The following is a 16258-nucleotide window of genomic DNA, read 5'->3' as shown; positions in this document are numbered from 1 at the left end:
GATAAAAAAACTGCAACAACACTTGAAATGTTTCGGCTATGAAATGTCATTGGCAATGATGGCACGAATACAAAAAAAACTAAGGCGTTAAAGATTTGAAAATATCCAAACTCAAGTTGAACTCTATACGATCTTACACTAAAGCAAAAAGTCAGGACAAAGGATATAAACGTATTTGGCATTGCAAAGATGAGGTCGATATTCAAAAGCGATATTAACTTCTTCAATCATTGCCATTTATTTATGGAAAGGAATTTGGTCTTTTTCTGCGGAACGACAAGAGATGTAAAACTCTGGATTTCAAATGGTGAGGCATAGAGAATTTGAGACCGTTAATAGCCATCATAACTGGTCACAACACACTTGGAAGACATGGTAAAGATTGACTTAATGACTGATGATGTCTGGACTCGGAGGCTACGGAATACTACACCATTTCCAGTTCCCGGGATTACCGTTTAGAAGAACCCAGTATCATTTTTCTTTCAGGGTATTACTGATGTACGGGACTGTTATCTGAAGAATATACATCTGGATAGAAGACCTAGAACTCTTTTGAAAACATGATGGGGTTAATCCTGGCGGAAGAAGATAGATGATGGAGAAGAAAGAAACCACGATGAGAAACCCCAATTGACAAATATGATCTAAGTGGAAACCAATCCCTTTTCTAACCCTAGGGCAAAGGATTCACTGTGCTAATACAAACTTTGTGAATTTCCGAACACAATGTTACACAATGAAAACTTTTCCAATATAGCTATATGAGAATTGGAGCCTACTAATGGTGTAAATTTTTATATCTAGCTCATATTCTGCTGAAACATTTACAATCGATCGCACTTCCAACCAACGGAAAAACTACAAAAAATACATAAGCGTCTCTAGAGGAGAACTGCGGCGAAACATAACAAGCAGAATTTCCCTTTAGGTTAAAATAGTGATGTACTTAAATAAAAAAGACACTCACACTTGCCTACTTTGAAGGCAAGCCAATATCAACTTAAGGATTATTACGTCAGCTTCTCTGATAAGAACAACAACTCCAGTTTTGGTATTGGCAGCTGTAACGTGCACTCTCCAATCCGGTTCGTCTTAACAACTTTTAAACGTATAATGTATAAAAAATCCTTTTCCTGTCTTTATCCACACAGTGGTTGTTAATTTCGCCTATTGATTTCTCTAGATGGGACATTTTTGAGAGCAGGGAAATAATCAAAAAATATGCGAAATTTTTAATGATGTTTTGTTGCTAAATTTAGAGATTGTCTATTTAACTTTTGGGCATTAATAGGAGTTGCATATTTCTTATATGCAATCTGCTGAAATATTTTTTTCTGAGCTTAGGCCTTGCCTTCTTCTGCTATTGATAGATTTCTTTGCCAAGGTAAGTAATGCAACATGTTTTTTGTGCTTTGAATTCATGACTACTGCACGGGTATTTTCTTTTAAGTATTAAAAAGTGTTTCTCTCTGTTTCTCAGTAGATAAAAGAGAACTTGAAACAGCTGAGATATTTTTCCCGAGTGTATCATTCTGCTGTAGGCCAAACATAGAAAAAACAGATGATGACAATCACCATAGTAAATTTGGTATGTTGTCATCGACATTGTCCTCTCGTTTTCGTTACTCTTCTGTTTTGCTTGTCAAGTTACAAGGTGGCGCGCAGAAAGACAGAAAAATAAAATTTGGGTCGAGTAGGAGGTGTGGGCTGCAAGCAAGCACACAAACTATAAATAGGGAAAATCGTATTCACATATAGAAATGAAAAGCAAACACAAAATCTTATTGCATTTTTCACATAGTAAGCAAAAGCAACCCCACTGTCATCATGGTGGTGGTGGCCCTTGGTAAATTCGGCAAACATAAATTTCATTTTGTTTAAAGAAAACCATATGGGCGCGGCATCACATACTCATCTCCTACAAACCACCGTACTATGGATGATATCGATGTATTATACCGTGTGTTGTACATAGTAAGAGAGTATCCTTTGCCTCTGGACTCACAAATGCCGAAGAAGAAAAAGAGAGAGAGCGAAAGAGAAGAAAGGCTAGGAGAAGAATGGTGCATGTTGTATTCGTCCTTATAGCATAAAATAACCTAAAACACCGACCTATTTTTTTTTTTTTGGTTTATATTGTTGTTGTCTGGTTGTAGTAACCTGCTTTATAGTCAAAATTATACGGCAACTGCTAATATTGAGGTGGTGGTGGAAACGTCGTTAGACTTGACTTGATAAAACGGAAACTCTTGATTCATAATATCGACTATATTACATAATAGACTCAAAATCTAGGTCACGCGGGATGAAAGATATTACCGAATGACATTAAATCGTCTACAACATATCAAGAGACTTAAGAATAAACCATAGTTAAGCATATAATAACGTGTACTTATTGTACCACTGACCATGATTCCCTTTGAAAGTTAAGGAAGTGGCTGAATCTAGCACAACTGGTTAAACAACATATAATCTGTAGCATGTGACGAAACCAAGTTATATCCATGCCAGGCCATAGACATATTACAGAGCTTAGATCTAATTAACTAAATCCACATTTGCACACAAAAAAAAAAAAATTTTGGATTCAATCACGAAATTAATGACCCAATTAATTTTTAATTGAAATGTCTTCAATCACAGAAATTATATAATGAATCACCAAAGTCAATTAAAAAACCAGTAAGGAAAGTCTAAAGTCGGGTGGGGCCGACTATATTATACCCTGCACCACTTTGTAGATCTAAATTTTCGATACCATATCACATCCGTCAAATGTGTTGGGGGCTATATATAAAGGTTTGTCCCAAATACATACATTTAAGTATCACTCGATCTGGAAGAATTTGATAGACTTCTACAAAATCTATAGACTCAAAATTTAAGTCGGCTAATGCACTAGGATGGAACACAATGTTAGTAAAAAAATATGGGAAACGTTTAAATCTGAAGCAATTTTAAGGAAACTTCGAAAAAGTTTATTTATGATTTATCGCTCGATATATATGTATGAGAAGTTTAGGAAAATTAGAGTCATTTTTACAACTTTTCGACTAAGCAGTGGCGATTTTACAAGGAAAATGTTGGTATTTTGACCATTTTTGACGAAATCAGAAAAACATATATATGGGAGCTATATCTAAATCTGAACCGATTTCAACCAAATTTGGCACGCATAGCTACAATGCTAATTCTACTCCCTGTGCAAAATTTCAACTAAATCGGAGTTAAAAATTGGCCTCTGTGGTCTTATGAGTGTAAATCGGGCGAAAGCTTTATATGGGAGATATATCCAAATCTGAACCGATTTCAAGCAAATTTGGCACGCATAGTTACAACGCTAATTCTACTCCCTATGCAAAATTTCAACTAAATCGGAGCAAAAAATTGGCCTCTGTGGGCAAATGAGTGTAAATCGGGCGAAAGCTATATATGGGAGCTATATCTAAATCTGAACCGATTTTGCTGATATTTTGCAAGTTTTTCGAGACTCATAAAATATTCAGATGTACGGAATTTGAGGAAGATCGGTTGATATACACGCCAATTATGACCAGATCGGTGAAAAATATATATGGCGGCTATATCTAAATCTGAACCGATTTTTTCCAAAATCAATAGGGATCGTCTTTGAGCCGAAACAGGACCCTATACCAAATTTTAGGACAATCGGACTAAAACTGCGAGCTGTACTTTGCACACAAAAATACATCAACAGACAGACAGACAGACAGACAGACGGACAGACAGACAGACGGACAGACAGACGGACATCGCTAAATCGACTCAGAATTTAATTCTAAGCCGATCCGTATACTAAAAGGTTGGTCTATGATTACTCCTTCTTGGCGTTACATACAAATGCACAAACTTATTATACCCTGTACCACAGTAGTGGTGAAGGGTATAAATATGGGAAACGTTTAAATCTGAAGCAATTTTAAGGAAACTTCGAAAAAGTTTATTTATGATTTATCGCTCGATATATATGTATGAGAAGTTTAGGAAAATTAGAGTCATTTTTACAACTTTTCGACTAAGCAGTGGCGATTTTACAAGGAAAATGTTGGTATTTTGACCATTTTTGACGAAATCAGAAAAACATATATATGGGAGCTATATCTAAATCTGAACCGATTTCAACCAAATTTGGCACGCATAGCTACAATGCTAATTCTACTCCCTGTGCAAAATTTCAACTAAATCGGAGTTAAAAATTGGCCTCTGTGGTCTTATGAGTGTAAATCGGGCGAAAGCTTTATATGGGAGATATATCTAAATCTGAACCGATTTTGCTGATATTTTGCAAGTTTTTCGAGACTCATAAAATATTCGGATGTACGGAATTTGAGGAAGATCGGTTGATATACACACCAATTATGACCAGATCGGTGAAAAATATATATGGCGGCTATATCTAAATCTGAACCGATTTTTTCCAAAATCAATAGGGATCGTCTTTGAGCCGAAACAGGACCCTATACCAAATTTTAGGACAATCGGACTAAAACTGCGAGCTGTACTTTGCACACAAAAATACATCAACAGACAGACAGACAGACGGACAGACAGACGGACAGACAGACGGACAGACAGACAGACGGACATCGCTAAATCGACTCAGAATTTAATTCTAAGCCGATCCGTATACTAAAAGGTTGGTCTATGATTACTCCTTCTTGGCGTTACATACAAATGCACAAACTTATTATACCCTGTACCACAGTAGTGGTGAAGGGTATAATTAATACAATTAAATTTTTATGATTGACTTTTATTTTAATTAAAAAATTTGTTGAATCAATTAAAATTTTAAAAGAATATTTTGAAAATTCAATTAAAATTTTAATTGGAAATATTTTGGTGAATTTTTTTTTGTGTGATCTCAAGTCCCTATTTTCAAAACTGGACCTAATTCTGAATCGCCCCTTCTCCCATGTGGCGGGATATCGAGAATGCAGTGTAGTGTTATAGGTTAACGTCTCCTTATCCAAACAACACGCCCTGTTTCTAACAACTTCCCTTAGGTTAGGTTAGGTTAGGTGGCAGCCCGATGTATCATGCTCACTTAGACTATTCAGTCCATTGTGATACCACATTGGTGAACTTCACTCTTATCACTGAGTGCTGCCTGATTCCATGTTAAGCTCAATGACAAGGGACCTCCTTTTTATAGACGAGTCCGAACAGCGTTCCACATTGCAGTGAAACCACTTAGAGAAGCTTTGAATCCCTCAGAAATGTCACCAGCATTACTGAGGTGGGATAATCCACCGCTTTTTGGTGTTCGGTCGGAATCGAGCCCACGACCTTGTGTATGCAAGGCGGGTATGCTAACCTTGCTCCGATTAGACACTGATATGTCTTGTGAGTGAGAATAGGAAAGTACAGAACTCAAAGTCGTCTAATTAATTTGGAAACTCATTGAAAGATGACTAATCAATTTAATCCAACATTTCAAAAAAAATCATTTTGACATTCTCTAGCATAGTCGCAAGAGCCGATAAAACATCGTTAAAAAAAAACACCTTAAATGAATCAATGGAATCTGACACTTTGCGGCAATATTCCTGGTGAAACTGACAAAGTTGTCACACCAACTATAGAAGATACAAACTTACCTTACTCAATTTTTCTCCCTCATGCCGTGGTAATAATGAACGTAAATTTTGAAAACCGGCATTAATGCTTTGCATACGCCTTCTTTCATTACTATTGGCAATTTCACGACGCATACGCTTTTCATTATCCAATGTTGTCTTATTAACAGATGGTGGTGGCGGCAGTGTGCCACATGCCAGTTTTGTACCTCCTTGAGATGACATGTTGCTACTATTGTGACGTTGACGTGATTTTGATGAAGGTGACTGTTCATATGATTGTTCTCCCTGCATTAGATATGATTCCCCTCCCGAATCCTCCAATTGTAATCTGCAATGGGAAGATGTGAAATTGTATAAGTTGTAAAAGAAAATATTTAAATTAAAAAAGAAAAGGAAAATAAATGACGTTCCCCTAGTAAATTCACGGCTAAAAATTCCACATTCCGTTCCATTTAAAATCAAAAGATAATATATACTAAATTGTTGACCGAAAATCCTAAATAAATACACACTCCTGATGAAGCTGAAACCCCACACCAGCGAAACGTCGAGTAAAAATTCCAGTTTTTATATATTTATGCTTTTTCAATCTTTATTTTCAAACGAAAGTTACGATTGACGTTTATTGTAGAAAATGTTACCGTATGTCCATCACAATGGACTGAATAGTCTAAGTGAGCCTGAATATTAATCGGGTTGCCTAACCTAACCGTATGTCCAATTTATTATGGTGTTTTCTTTTCTGAAAAAAGTGTTTTGGCTTCATTTTGTCTGTACAGATTGGGCATTCTAAAAATGTTGCCAGCAACCCAAAAACATGCTATCATTTGAGCGGGTAGACAAGAATTCAAAGGAGCAACAGGGCAATCGCAGCACTCTCGTTTGTCGGCAGTGCTGAAAATGCCCGCAATTTGCCTCTATGCGTGGCACTATTTTTACAAGAGAATTCGAAGCCTCTTCGTACTTTTGCCTGTTTTTTTTAGAAAAGAACCTAAATAATAAATAATTCATTTTAAGGAATACAAACTTTGTGAAAATTTGCTTTTGGCTATACCCCATCAAGTTATAATAAAATTTGCAGCAACTATGCATAATTGTATGCCTTTTTTACTGATATAGTTTTCACTTTAGCGGCAAAACTCAAACTTAGAACTCACCATTATGAACCGCTATTCAAGTATACACTTTGATCAGTTTTAATGCTTTCATCCAATTCATTTTGATCAGTGATGTTTTTCAACTTTCAAAATATTAATATATGGAACGAGTCCATTGCTTATTTCAGTTGTGCGTGCTTTTGTGAATTTAATACAAACGTTTTTAATGACAGCTTTACTAAATTCAAAAATTCGGCACTCATCGTTCGACTTTCCTACAGAATACCCTAAATAACAATATTAATTTAAAAAAAATCAATACCAACTTCATAATAATCAAATTCTATATTTGGCAATAAATTTGAGTTTCTTCAGCTCTTGAAAGTCTAATCAAAATTTTTGTATCAATTACTTAATACTGTTCAAAATAAAAGCACCAAAAGCACTAAATGAAAATGCCAGAAAGCACCAAGTTGGTGCTTTTTTTGAAAAGGCACCAAAAAGGCAATTTGGTGCTTTTTAGAAATCAAAAAGCACTAAATTTGGTGCTAAAAGCACCAAATTGGCAACACTGCAAAAAACCGTGTGAAAACGCTGCTTTTCTCTTCGAAAACCGAACACAGTACCCACCCCTTAACCCTTAAATGCCCAAGATCACCGATTCCTCCGAAAAAATATATAATTTGCAAAATGGTAAATAACATACTACATTAAAAAAATGTTTTTTTTTTTTGAAAAATAGTGGTTGTATCTTAAACAATATGAACAATTTTATTTTAGTGGAGAATAGAGATATTTTTACACTACATATTTCTTTTACCAACATTACTTTCATCTCTGATAAATATTATAACTAGCAATTTGTAGTTTTTTTTTTTAAATTTTTGGTCCAAACTTGATTTTTAATTTTGACTGCAGATTACTCAGAAGTACAACAAATTTTCTGAAAAAACTTATTTTTAGAAATAGCGCTGTGATGTATTTTATACAACAAACTTGATTTCATAGAATTCGGTCAAAATTTTAAGACGTAAGTATTTTTTCCTGATGGTATCTTAAAAGATACAGTGCGCATTTAAGGGTTAAGTTGTTCACATCTATAGTTTTTCTTTTTTGCTACGATCTTTGAGAATCAGCTGATCGTTAAGCTTACCTCCGTACATTTTTTCAACAACTTGGAATTAATTCAATTTCGATATTTATCGTTAGCAATCGATTCAAGCCATTTTAGTATGAAAGCAAGTCGGAATTTCACATTCAACAGCATTATTTCACATTCAACACTACCACCGGCATAATAAAAACAAACAACACGACTTTTGAAGAGCAAATGTTTAACAAAATTAAGACTGCTGCTGAAGAGATTGTGTATGTGAGAGAGAGAATAAGTGAGCGACCAAAATTTGTGCTAGAATGCAATGGAATTTTTATTGGAATGGAATGCAGTTTCATTCACCTTTTCAACGCGCAGATACATGACACAAAAGCCATATACCAGGCACCAGAAGCAATATTGAACATTCTTTCCATACAAAAAAAGAAACCAACACACACATGATGATTTGCGCCATCGTTGGCTTTTCAACGGTAAGATTGTTATTGTTGTTGTTATATCCATATCGCATCAGCTGCTCGTTCATAGTATGTCATTGCAGTTGAAAACAAACATGAAAATAAAGAAAACCAAACAGAGCAGCCTACTTTCCCTTCCCCTCACCCAATTACCACAACCACCTAAACTATGTACAGTGAACAAGAAAATCAAAATGGATTCCCACCATTGGAGTGGAGGCGGTTTGGTCGTCGTTGTTATAACCTCATAACGATTTATACGAATACGATGATGCTGTACGTTCATGTTTATAGTGTTGTATGCATCGCAATGCTATGGCAGGCAGCACAAAAATTCCAAGGCGAAAAATAAAGATTAGATGAATTCGCCGTCGAAACAGAGTACAGGATGTGGTAGGAATGAGAGGTGTTAAGAGGAAACTTGTCTTAGCGAGAGGTAAAGAGTATAGATTCCAATTAAAAGAATGCAATAAGAAACATGTTTGAACAACAATGAACCAGCTGCTGCCGAAAACTAACCCAAACCAATGAAACAACAACAATTCTTTTCGTCATCGTTACGTTTTGTTGTTTTGCAAAACTGCTATGAATGATCTGAACGGATAGATGGTAAGGAGTTTTTCGCAAAGAGCAGGGTTGCCAATTGACCGAGTTATTATTTAGGTATAGCGTAAAATAAAATTATTTTAATTAAATTTATAATAAAGTTATATGAGTTTGAACAATTGTTATTCACTCACTGGACATTTCATGGATCAAAAGTAATCAATAATAATAGGCCTCGTTTGTTTTTTAGTACTGCATGCGAAATTTTGTGTAAGGAATCCCCTCAAAAAAAAAATGTCAATTTTATTTTAGTTCATGGAAATCATTACGTTTTAATAATAACACTAATATGACCAAATTTCATTGACTTTTTGGTTTGTTTCTTTCCGTTAAATTAAATAAAACAAGTACATACGGCCGCAAGTTCGGCCAGGCCGAATCTTATGTACCCACCACCATGGATTGCGTAGAAACTTCTACGAAAGACTGATTTAGTCCATACATGGTATATATTAGACAAAAAAGTTATGTATAGTTAAGTCTACAAATAATTACGAATCGATATGGAATTTTTGTACGTAGAGAGCCAGAATTGAAATATGGGGGTCGCTTATATGGGGGCTATATACAATTATGAACTTGATATGGACCAATCTTTGTGTGATTGGGGATCGATTTATCTGAGGGCCATATATAACTATAGACCGATATGGACCTAGTTAGGCATGGTTGTTAACGACCATATACTAGCACAATGTACCAAATTTCAACTCACTCGGATGAAATTTGCTCCTCCAAGAGGTTCCAAAACCAAATCTCGGGATCGGTTTATATGGGGCTATGTACGATTAAGGACTGATATGGACCACTTTTGGCATGGTTGTTAAATATCATATACTACCACCACGTACCAAATTTCAAGCAGATCGGATGAATTTTGCTTCTCCAAAAGGCACCGGAGGTCAAATCTGGGGATCGGTTTATATGGGAGCTATATATAATTATGGACTGATAGGAACCAATTCCTGCATGGTTGTTGGATACCATATACTAACATCACGTACCAAATTTCAACCGAATGGCAAGAATTTTGCTCTTCCAAGGGGCTCTGGAGGTAAAATCTGGGGATCGGTTTATATGGGGCCTATATATAATTATGGACCGATATCGACCAATTTTTGCATGGGAGTTTGAGGCCATATATTAACACCACGTACCAAATTTCAACTGAATCAGATGAATTTTGGTCTTCCAAGAGGTTCCGGAGGTCAAATCTGGTGATCGGTTTATATGGGGGCTATATATAATTATAAACCGATGTGGACCAATTTTTGCATGGTTGTTATAGACCATATACTAACATCACGTACCAAATTTCAGCCGGATCGGACGAAATTTGCTTCTCTTAGAGGCCTCGCAAGCCAAATCGGGGGATCGGTTTATATGGGGGCTATATATAATTATGGACCGATGTGGACCAATTTTTGCATGGTTGTTAGAGACCATATACTAACACCATGTACCAAATTTCAGCCGGATCGGATGAATGTGTGGGGCTATATATAATTATGGACCGATGTGGACCAATTGCATGGTGGATAAAGACCATATACTAACACCATGTACCAAATTTCAGCCGGATCGGATGAAATTTGCTTCTCTTAGAGGCTTCGCAAGCCAAATCTGGGGATCGGTTTATATGGGAGCTATATATAATTATGGACCGATGTGGTCCAATTTTTGCATGGTTGATAAAGACCATATACTAACACCACGTACCAAATTTCAGCCGGATCGGATGAAATTTACTTCTCTTAGAGGCTCCGAAAGCCAAATTTGGGGGTCCCTTTATATGGGGGCTATACGTAAAAGTGGACCGATATGGCCCATTTGCAATACCATCCGATCTACATCAATAACAACCACTTGTGCCAAGTTTCAAGTCGATAGCTTGTTTCGTTCGTAAGTTAGCGTGATTTCAACAGACGGACGGACGGACGGACATGCTCAGATCGACTCAGAATTTCACCACAACCCAGAATATATATACTTTATGGGGTCTTAGAGCAATATTTCGATGTGTTACAAACGGAATGACAAAGTTAATATACCCCCCATCCTATGGTGAAGGGTATAAAAATCACAATTTCATTAAAAATCGAATTAAAAGATGGGATCCTCCTTTGAATTATAAAATGATAAAAGATCCATGGAATATATAACAAGATCGCGCGTTTATCTGATAAACATTTTGGATGCCCTGATATTTTTAAGAAGTTACTTAAAACGATGAAGTATAAAAAGACTAACACAAGTGTACGAAATATACCTAATTTAATTAAACCCCTTAAAATGCTTTGTTGAGTAATGTAGGGATATGAAATTGCTTTTTAATTTTTTTTTTTTTTTTTTGTTATAATTTTTTGTTTTTCTTTTCTTCATATTGTTGAGTTGGACTAAGTGTTCGTTAAGTATTATAACAATTTGAAATTGATTTTTAATTTAAACTTATGTTCATTTGTTAATAAAATTGAATTAAACTAAATTGAGTTAAGGTACATTTTTTTGCCACTGTAGATTGTTATAACTTAATATATTTAAAAAATTACGGAATATCCCGGGATTCTAAATTTTTAAATTCCGAATCCAGGGATTTTTAAAAATCGATCCCGAATGACAGCCCTACAATTAATCGATATTACAGAATAAAGAAAAACACTCTCGAAAAATAACAAATATTTGGCAACACTGCATTAAAAAGGTTGAAAATCTAAAAATAGCCTCTTGTGAAGAAAACTCTGCATATTTTCTTTGCGCGCGTTGCAGCATGGCACAAAGAGACAAACACAATCACCGATCCATTTGTGTATGTAATTCTATTGCAAATTCCTTTGTGAAAGATAGAAAACAACAAATAAACAACTGCTGGATGAGTTGTGAACACTAAAAGTTAGTCTATCAGTGTACACAAAGACAATGGAATGCAGATGAACAACTTTTCAAAAAGAGAAAAGATTTTGGAAAGAATCCATATACTTCAAATCCTTGAAATATTTTATACTAGAAATTTGTTTCAGAAGTACTAATATTTTATTAAAATAACTCAACATTTCATATTCTCACATAATTTCTTATGTATAAAGTTGGCCGATATAGGTCAACAACCCTTGATATGTATTAACCGTGACGTCAAAGTTGACCCAAAAAACGTAATACGTTAAAAAAATAAAGCTAATACAAAATACAAGGTAATAGGAAGGGTAAAAGACAATTTGTTAACATTTTTTGTATTTTCTAAATGGAAAAATTAGAAATTTCTTTAAAGTAGATACATTTATAAGCGTAAGTTTTTTTTTCATTTTATATCCTTATATTCCACATTGCAATATATGTGACAAGCGCTCTTGTCTTTAACTCGGTCCATTAGACTTCTGAGTAATTAGACACACAACATATCAATACACCAGTTTGGATATCGTTACTCATACAGGTCAATTTTCCATTATTGACCTGACATTATACCATAAAAATATGAGTAGAAAATTATACACGGACTCAATTATAATTTCGAATACGAAAAAATCTGATGCAGCGACTTGCTATAAACCATAAATTTTTGATTGTTCTCAAATTTTGGTATGGATTATTATAGTCCAATCAATAAAAAAATCCACAAATACTAATGAACCAAATCATATGTTCGTTCAACCACAATATTTAATTCCACTGTTGACAGAGTAGCCCCGTAAATTTCTAGCTGTCATATGATTAGGTTGGGTTGAATTTTATTTGTATTGTAATTACATGCACATACCTCCCCCATGATATAGTTCAGCGAAGCAAATACATCTGTATTGGCGTATTTTCATTGTTCTATAATAAACCACTAGAGCTTTTTTTGCAACTTTGTATCTGTGTTGGGAGGGGTATGTGGTCTTGATTTGCATAAACTAACTGTAAATACGATTGCTAATAGGAAAATTGTAAGAGTGTGTGTATAGCATCAAGAATATAGCAATGAGAAATGTTTATAAAAACAAAGCTGACAAGAGGCGAAATCAAATCAATCGGTTTTCTATGCGGGGTGGTGATGGTGGGTTGACGGCTGTTAATGCAATCGTATAATTTTATACATATAATAAAATTGGCGCCACTGTAGGTGAACAAACACAAAAACCGCAATTTTTATGTAACTACTAGAGTCTGTAAAAGCAACAAAAATAGAAGATGATTAATCAGTTTTTTATTAACCTAAAGTTCGCTGACGCATTTCATAAATAAGACAGTCATATTTTTGTATTGTTTCGTTTTCTTCTACTATATCGTAATCATTAATGTAGTTATTGCCCACCGGTGCATCAGGTGTGATAACTGATGTCATGAGAACGTTTATTTTTTAGAATAGGTCACATTTTCTTAGTTTCCGAAATCAACAATAAATTATAACAACATTGCTGTGGGTAGCAATTACTAATAAGGGAGTTAAAATCATCATTTATGATTCAACAAAAATTTTGTTAGTCTCAGACATCCTCTCAGAAGTGGATGCACACTAGTACCAGCAAATATCATTAAGGGAGTGTGTACTATATTCACATTATACTGCGTTCACACTACTATTGGAACTTTTTTCATTATAATTTTTTACATAACTTAAGCATAAAATAATTTGAGCTCTTAGTTTCGGAAGATTGGATTGAGCTTCTAACTAAAGCAAAGCGCCGTTTAGTACAATATTTTAAAGCAAAGCAGGCAGAATACCTTAGTAGTGTCCAAGTTCTTCCCATGGAATTAAAAATTATAACTTTGCACCGTCAATTAAACAAATTTGTAAAGAAAAAATCCGTTTTCGTCGACGAAAACGTCTGGATTTTCTGTATGAATAAATATATAATAAAATCGCTATTGATTGGTTTATTTATTTTATTAATAAAGCTTCAAATCCATCTAGGGACGAATACATCTCACAGCTTCCCCTGGTATTAACCCACCAGCACTTAAAATCGCAATAATTGCTTTCATAGTTGATAAGAGGCCAAAAGACAACATAGACGAATATGTGGTGTACAGCCAGCCACCAGGCAAACAGCCAGCCGCTGTTAAGAAACCAGCAACCGGCTAAAAACAAAACAAACAGAAAAAAACTTTCATACACAATATAGGTAGTATATGTATATAAATGCAAAACTAGTCATTGTCGCCATCACCAGTCTGTACGCCAGACAATAAGCTCCACTTTGAGTGCATTACACTGTCGCTGTCATTTAATATAACCCAATAGCTCTTTGTGGCCTGGCCAATAACGAAGGCGAATACAATGATATCGTTGTCCACGGCAACGAATGAGCGAAGTATGATGTCAAACAACGTAAGAAATTCGCTGAAGTTTTCAACTTGTGCAAAATTCTCACCATTTTCGACGAGTACGTACGAATGGTTTTTCTCTCTTATTAAATAATTGCAAGAGAGATATATAACGAGAGTGAGAGAGCGGCTATATTCATTAATAAAGATGATGGTGGGGAAAAATTCGCCGTAGCTTACACACATGTGTTTTGTGGAAACGGAAATGACAATAGCTAAAAATATATACAACAAACACACCACGTTTGCATTTCAAAGTTCGCAACCATATATGCCCCAATAGTTGTGGACGACTTTACTTAAAACGCAATTAAGAACCACCACCCAAAAGAACGCCATATTATGATAGTCTCCAATACCCAAAGTACAAGCGAAACAAATGGAACTGAAATAGCAATGAGATGAACATATTTGGAATTAATGCAAACGAAGAAATTTCTGATTTTAGTAGGGAATAGGTTTTAGAACAGAAGAAATACAACATAAATGTTGAAAAATGTAATATATTTTTTACACGCGTAAAGGGGAATGTGGCAGAAATTCGTCATTATGCGAGTATTTTCTTTACAGTTTAATGTATTTATTGAACGGCGGACGTGCGGGACTAAAAACTGGCTCCCGATGGATATTTGGAATTCAAGCACTACGTTTGCGATACGTGCCCGAGAACACACACTAAACGAATCATGGTCGTGCGTTTACGGGCATTTCTCAAGGGGACATTTATACACTCATAGAAAAAAGTCTGCTAAAAACAGCAGTCGATGTCTGCTGTTATATTTTTGTACTTCAGGGCCAAGTGAACAACAATTTATAAAATTTTTAGGTTATAAACTTTTCCCCAAAGCATATTTAAGAACCAAAAGTAGTTTTTGGTATATTTTTGCACTGTAATATACCTACAAGCTCCTAAATACGATCAGCAAACATTTTGTTTGCTGTTATGCCTTAATTCGATAAATATTCAGATTTTTGGTCAAATACTATAGATATTCATAAAATATTGTTTTAACTATGTTAGGATAGCTCCTAAGTTGACATTTTTATTTGTTTTAGCCAAAATAAAACATGTTTTAGTGTAATCGAGCTTAAAAAGTAGCAGGAAATGTTTGCTATTTCAGCAAACAGTGACTGCTGTCCCTTTTTCAGCAGACTTTTCTGCTGTCCCTACTAACAAATTTCTTTGGGTGTATGATTGATAAAAGATTAGAGGAAATTCTAAAAAAACATAATTTTTCCTTGTTGTACTATATTTGCATCACTTCTTAAAGGTGGGTATTAAGTTCGAGTTTAGCCGCTAAAATCGTCATTTTTTCACGATTACTTTCCTTTAATAATCCATTTTAAGGAATACAAACTTTGTGAAAATTTGCTTTGGGATATTCCCCATCAAGTTATAATGAAATCTGCAACAAATATGTATAATTTTATGACTTTTTTACTGATTTAGTTTTCACTTTAGTGAAAATTAGAGGCTAAACTCGAACTTAATACTCACCTTAAGGTTTGATTAAGTGTTTTGGATGTGAATTAACAAATTTGATTTTTAATACATACTAAGGCTATGGCCACACTAGGCAAATATTTGACCAAAATGAGTGTCAAACATTTTTCCAGAACCATTTTCCAAATATCTGGATACGGGTTTTGAAAAATAACCCTACCATCAAGTTATATATCCAATATGAGCTCAAAGTGTTTGCTGGTTTGGCTAAGGCGACGGATTCTTCTTCGATTGCTGTCAAATATTTGCCCAGTGTGACCATAGCATAAAACTTGTTTGAAACGTTTGCTCTCAAATATTTTAAAAAATTATCAGTTTTTCTAGAATGGATTTAGCAATTTTTTCGGCAAAATTTGAATAATTTGTACCATTTTTAAATACAGGGGTAACATTTAGTCTAATTTATTTGCAAAATATTATGTAGTACTGGTTTTCAATATTTCTTACTTTCCTAAACTAAATAAAATTGAGGAATTATTAGTTTTTTATTTGATTTTTGGTCGACCTTTTGTTAGAATAATAAAAGAAAAAACATTAATTTAGAATTGAGGAATTATATCTTTTTC

General features: G+C 34.7%; 1 protein-coding gene across 2 annotated transcripts in view; it reads right to left on the bottom strand.

Moving 5' to 3' along the window:
- The window catches only part of crp (transcription factor cropped), a 43572-nt gene that overhangs the window by 21614 nt on the left and 5700 nt on the right, over positions 1 to 16258 (bottom strand). The window contains exons 1-2 of one of the 2 annotated variants that reach the window (XM_075296555.1): positions 7860 to 7878; positions 5628 to 5937 (exon numbers count right to left, since the gene is read on the bottom strand). In XM_075296555.1, the coding sequence (XP_075152670.1) occupies positions 5628 to 5900 (273 nt within the window). In that variant the 5' untranslated portion in view covers positions 5901 to 5937; positions 7860 to 7878. Of the gene's footprint in view, positions 1 to 5627; positions 5938 to 7859; positions 7879 to 16258 lie in introns of those variants that run through there. The other variant, XM_075296554.1, reaches the window with a different exon arrangement.

This window comes from Haematobia irritans, chromosome 2 (assembly GCF_050003625.1).
Source record: "Haematobia irritans isolate KBUSLIRL chromosome 2, ASM5000362v1, whole genome shotgun sequence".
Taxonomy (NCBI): Eukaryota; Metazoa; Arthropoda; class Insecta; order Diptera; family Muscidae; genus Haematobia; species Haematobia irritans.
The sequence above is the reverse complement of the archived record's forward strand: the minus strand, read 5'-3'. Positions and strand labels throughout refer to the sequence as shown.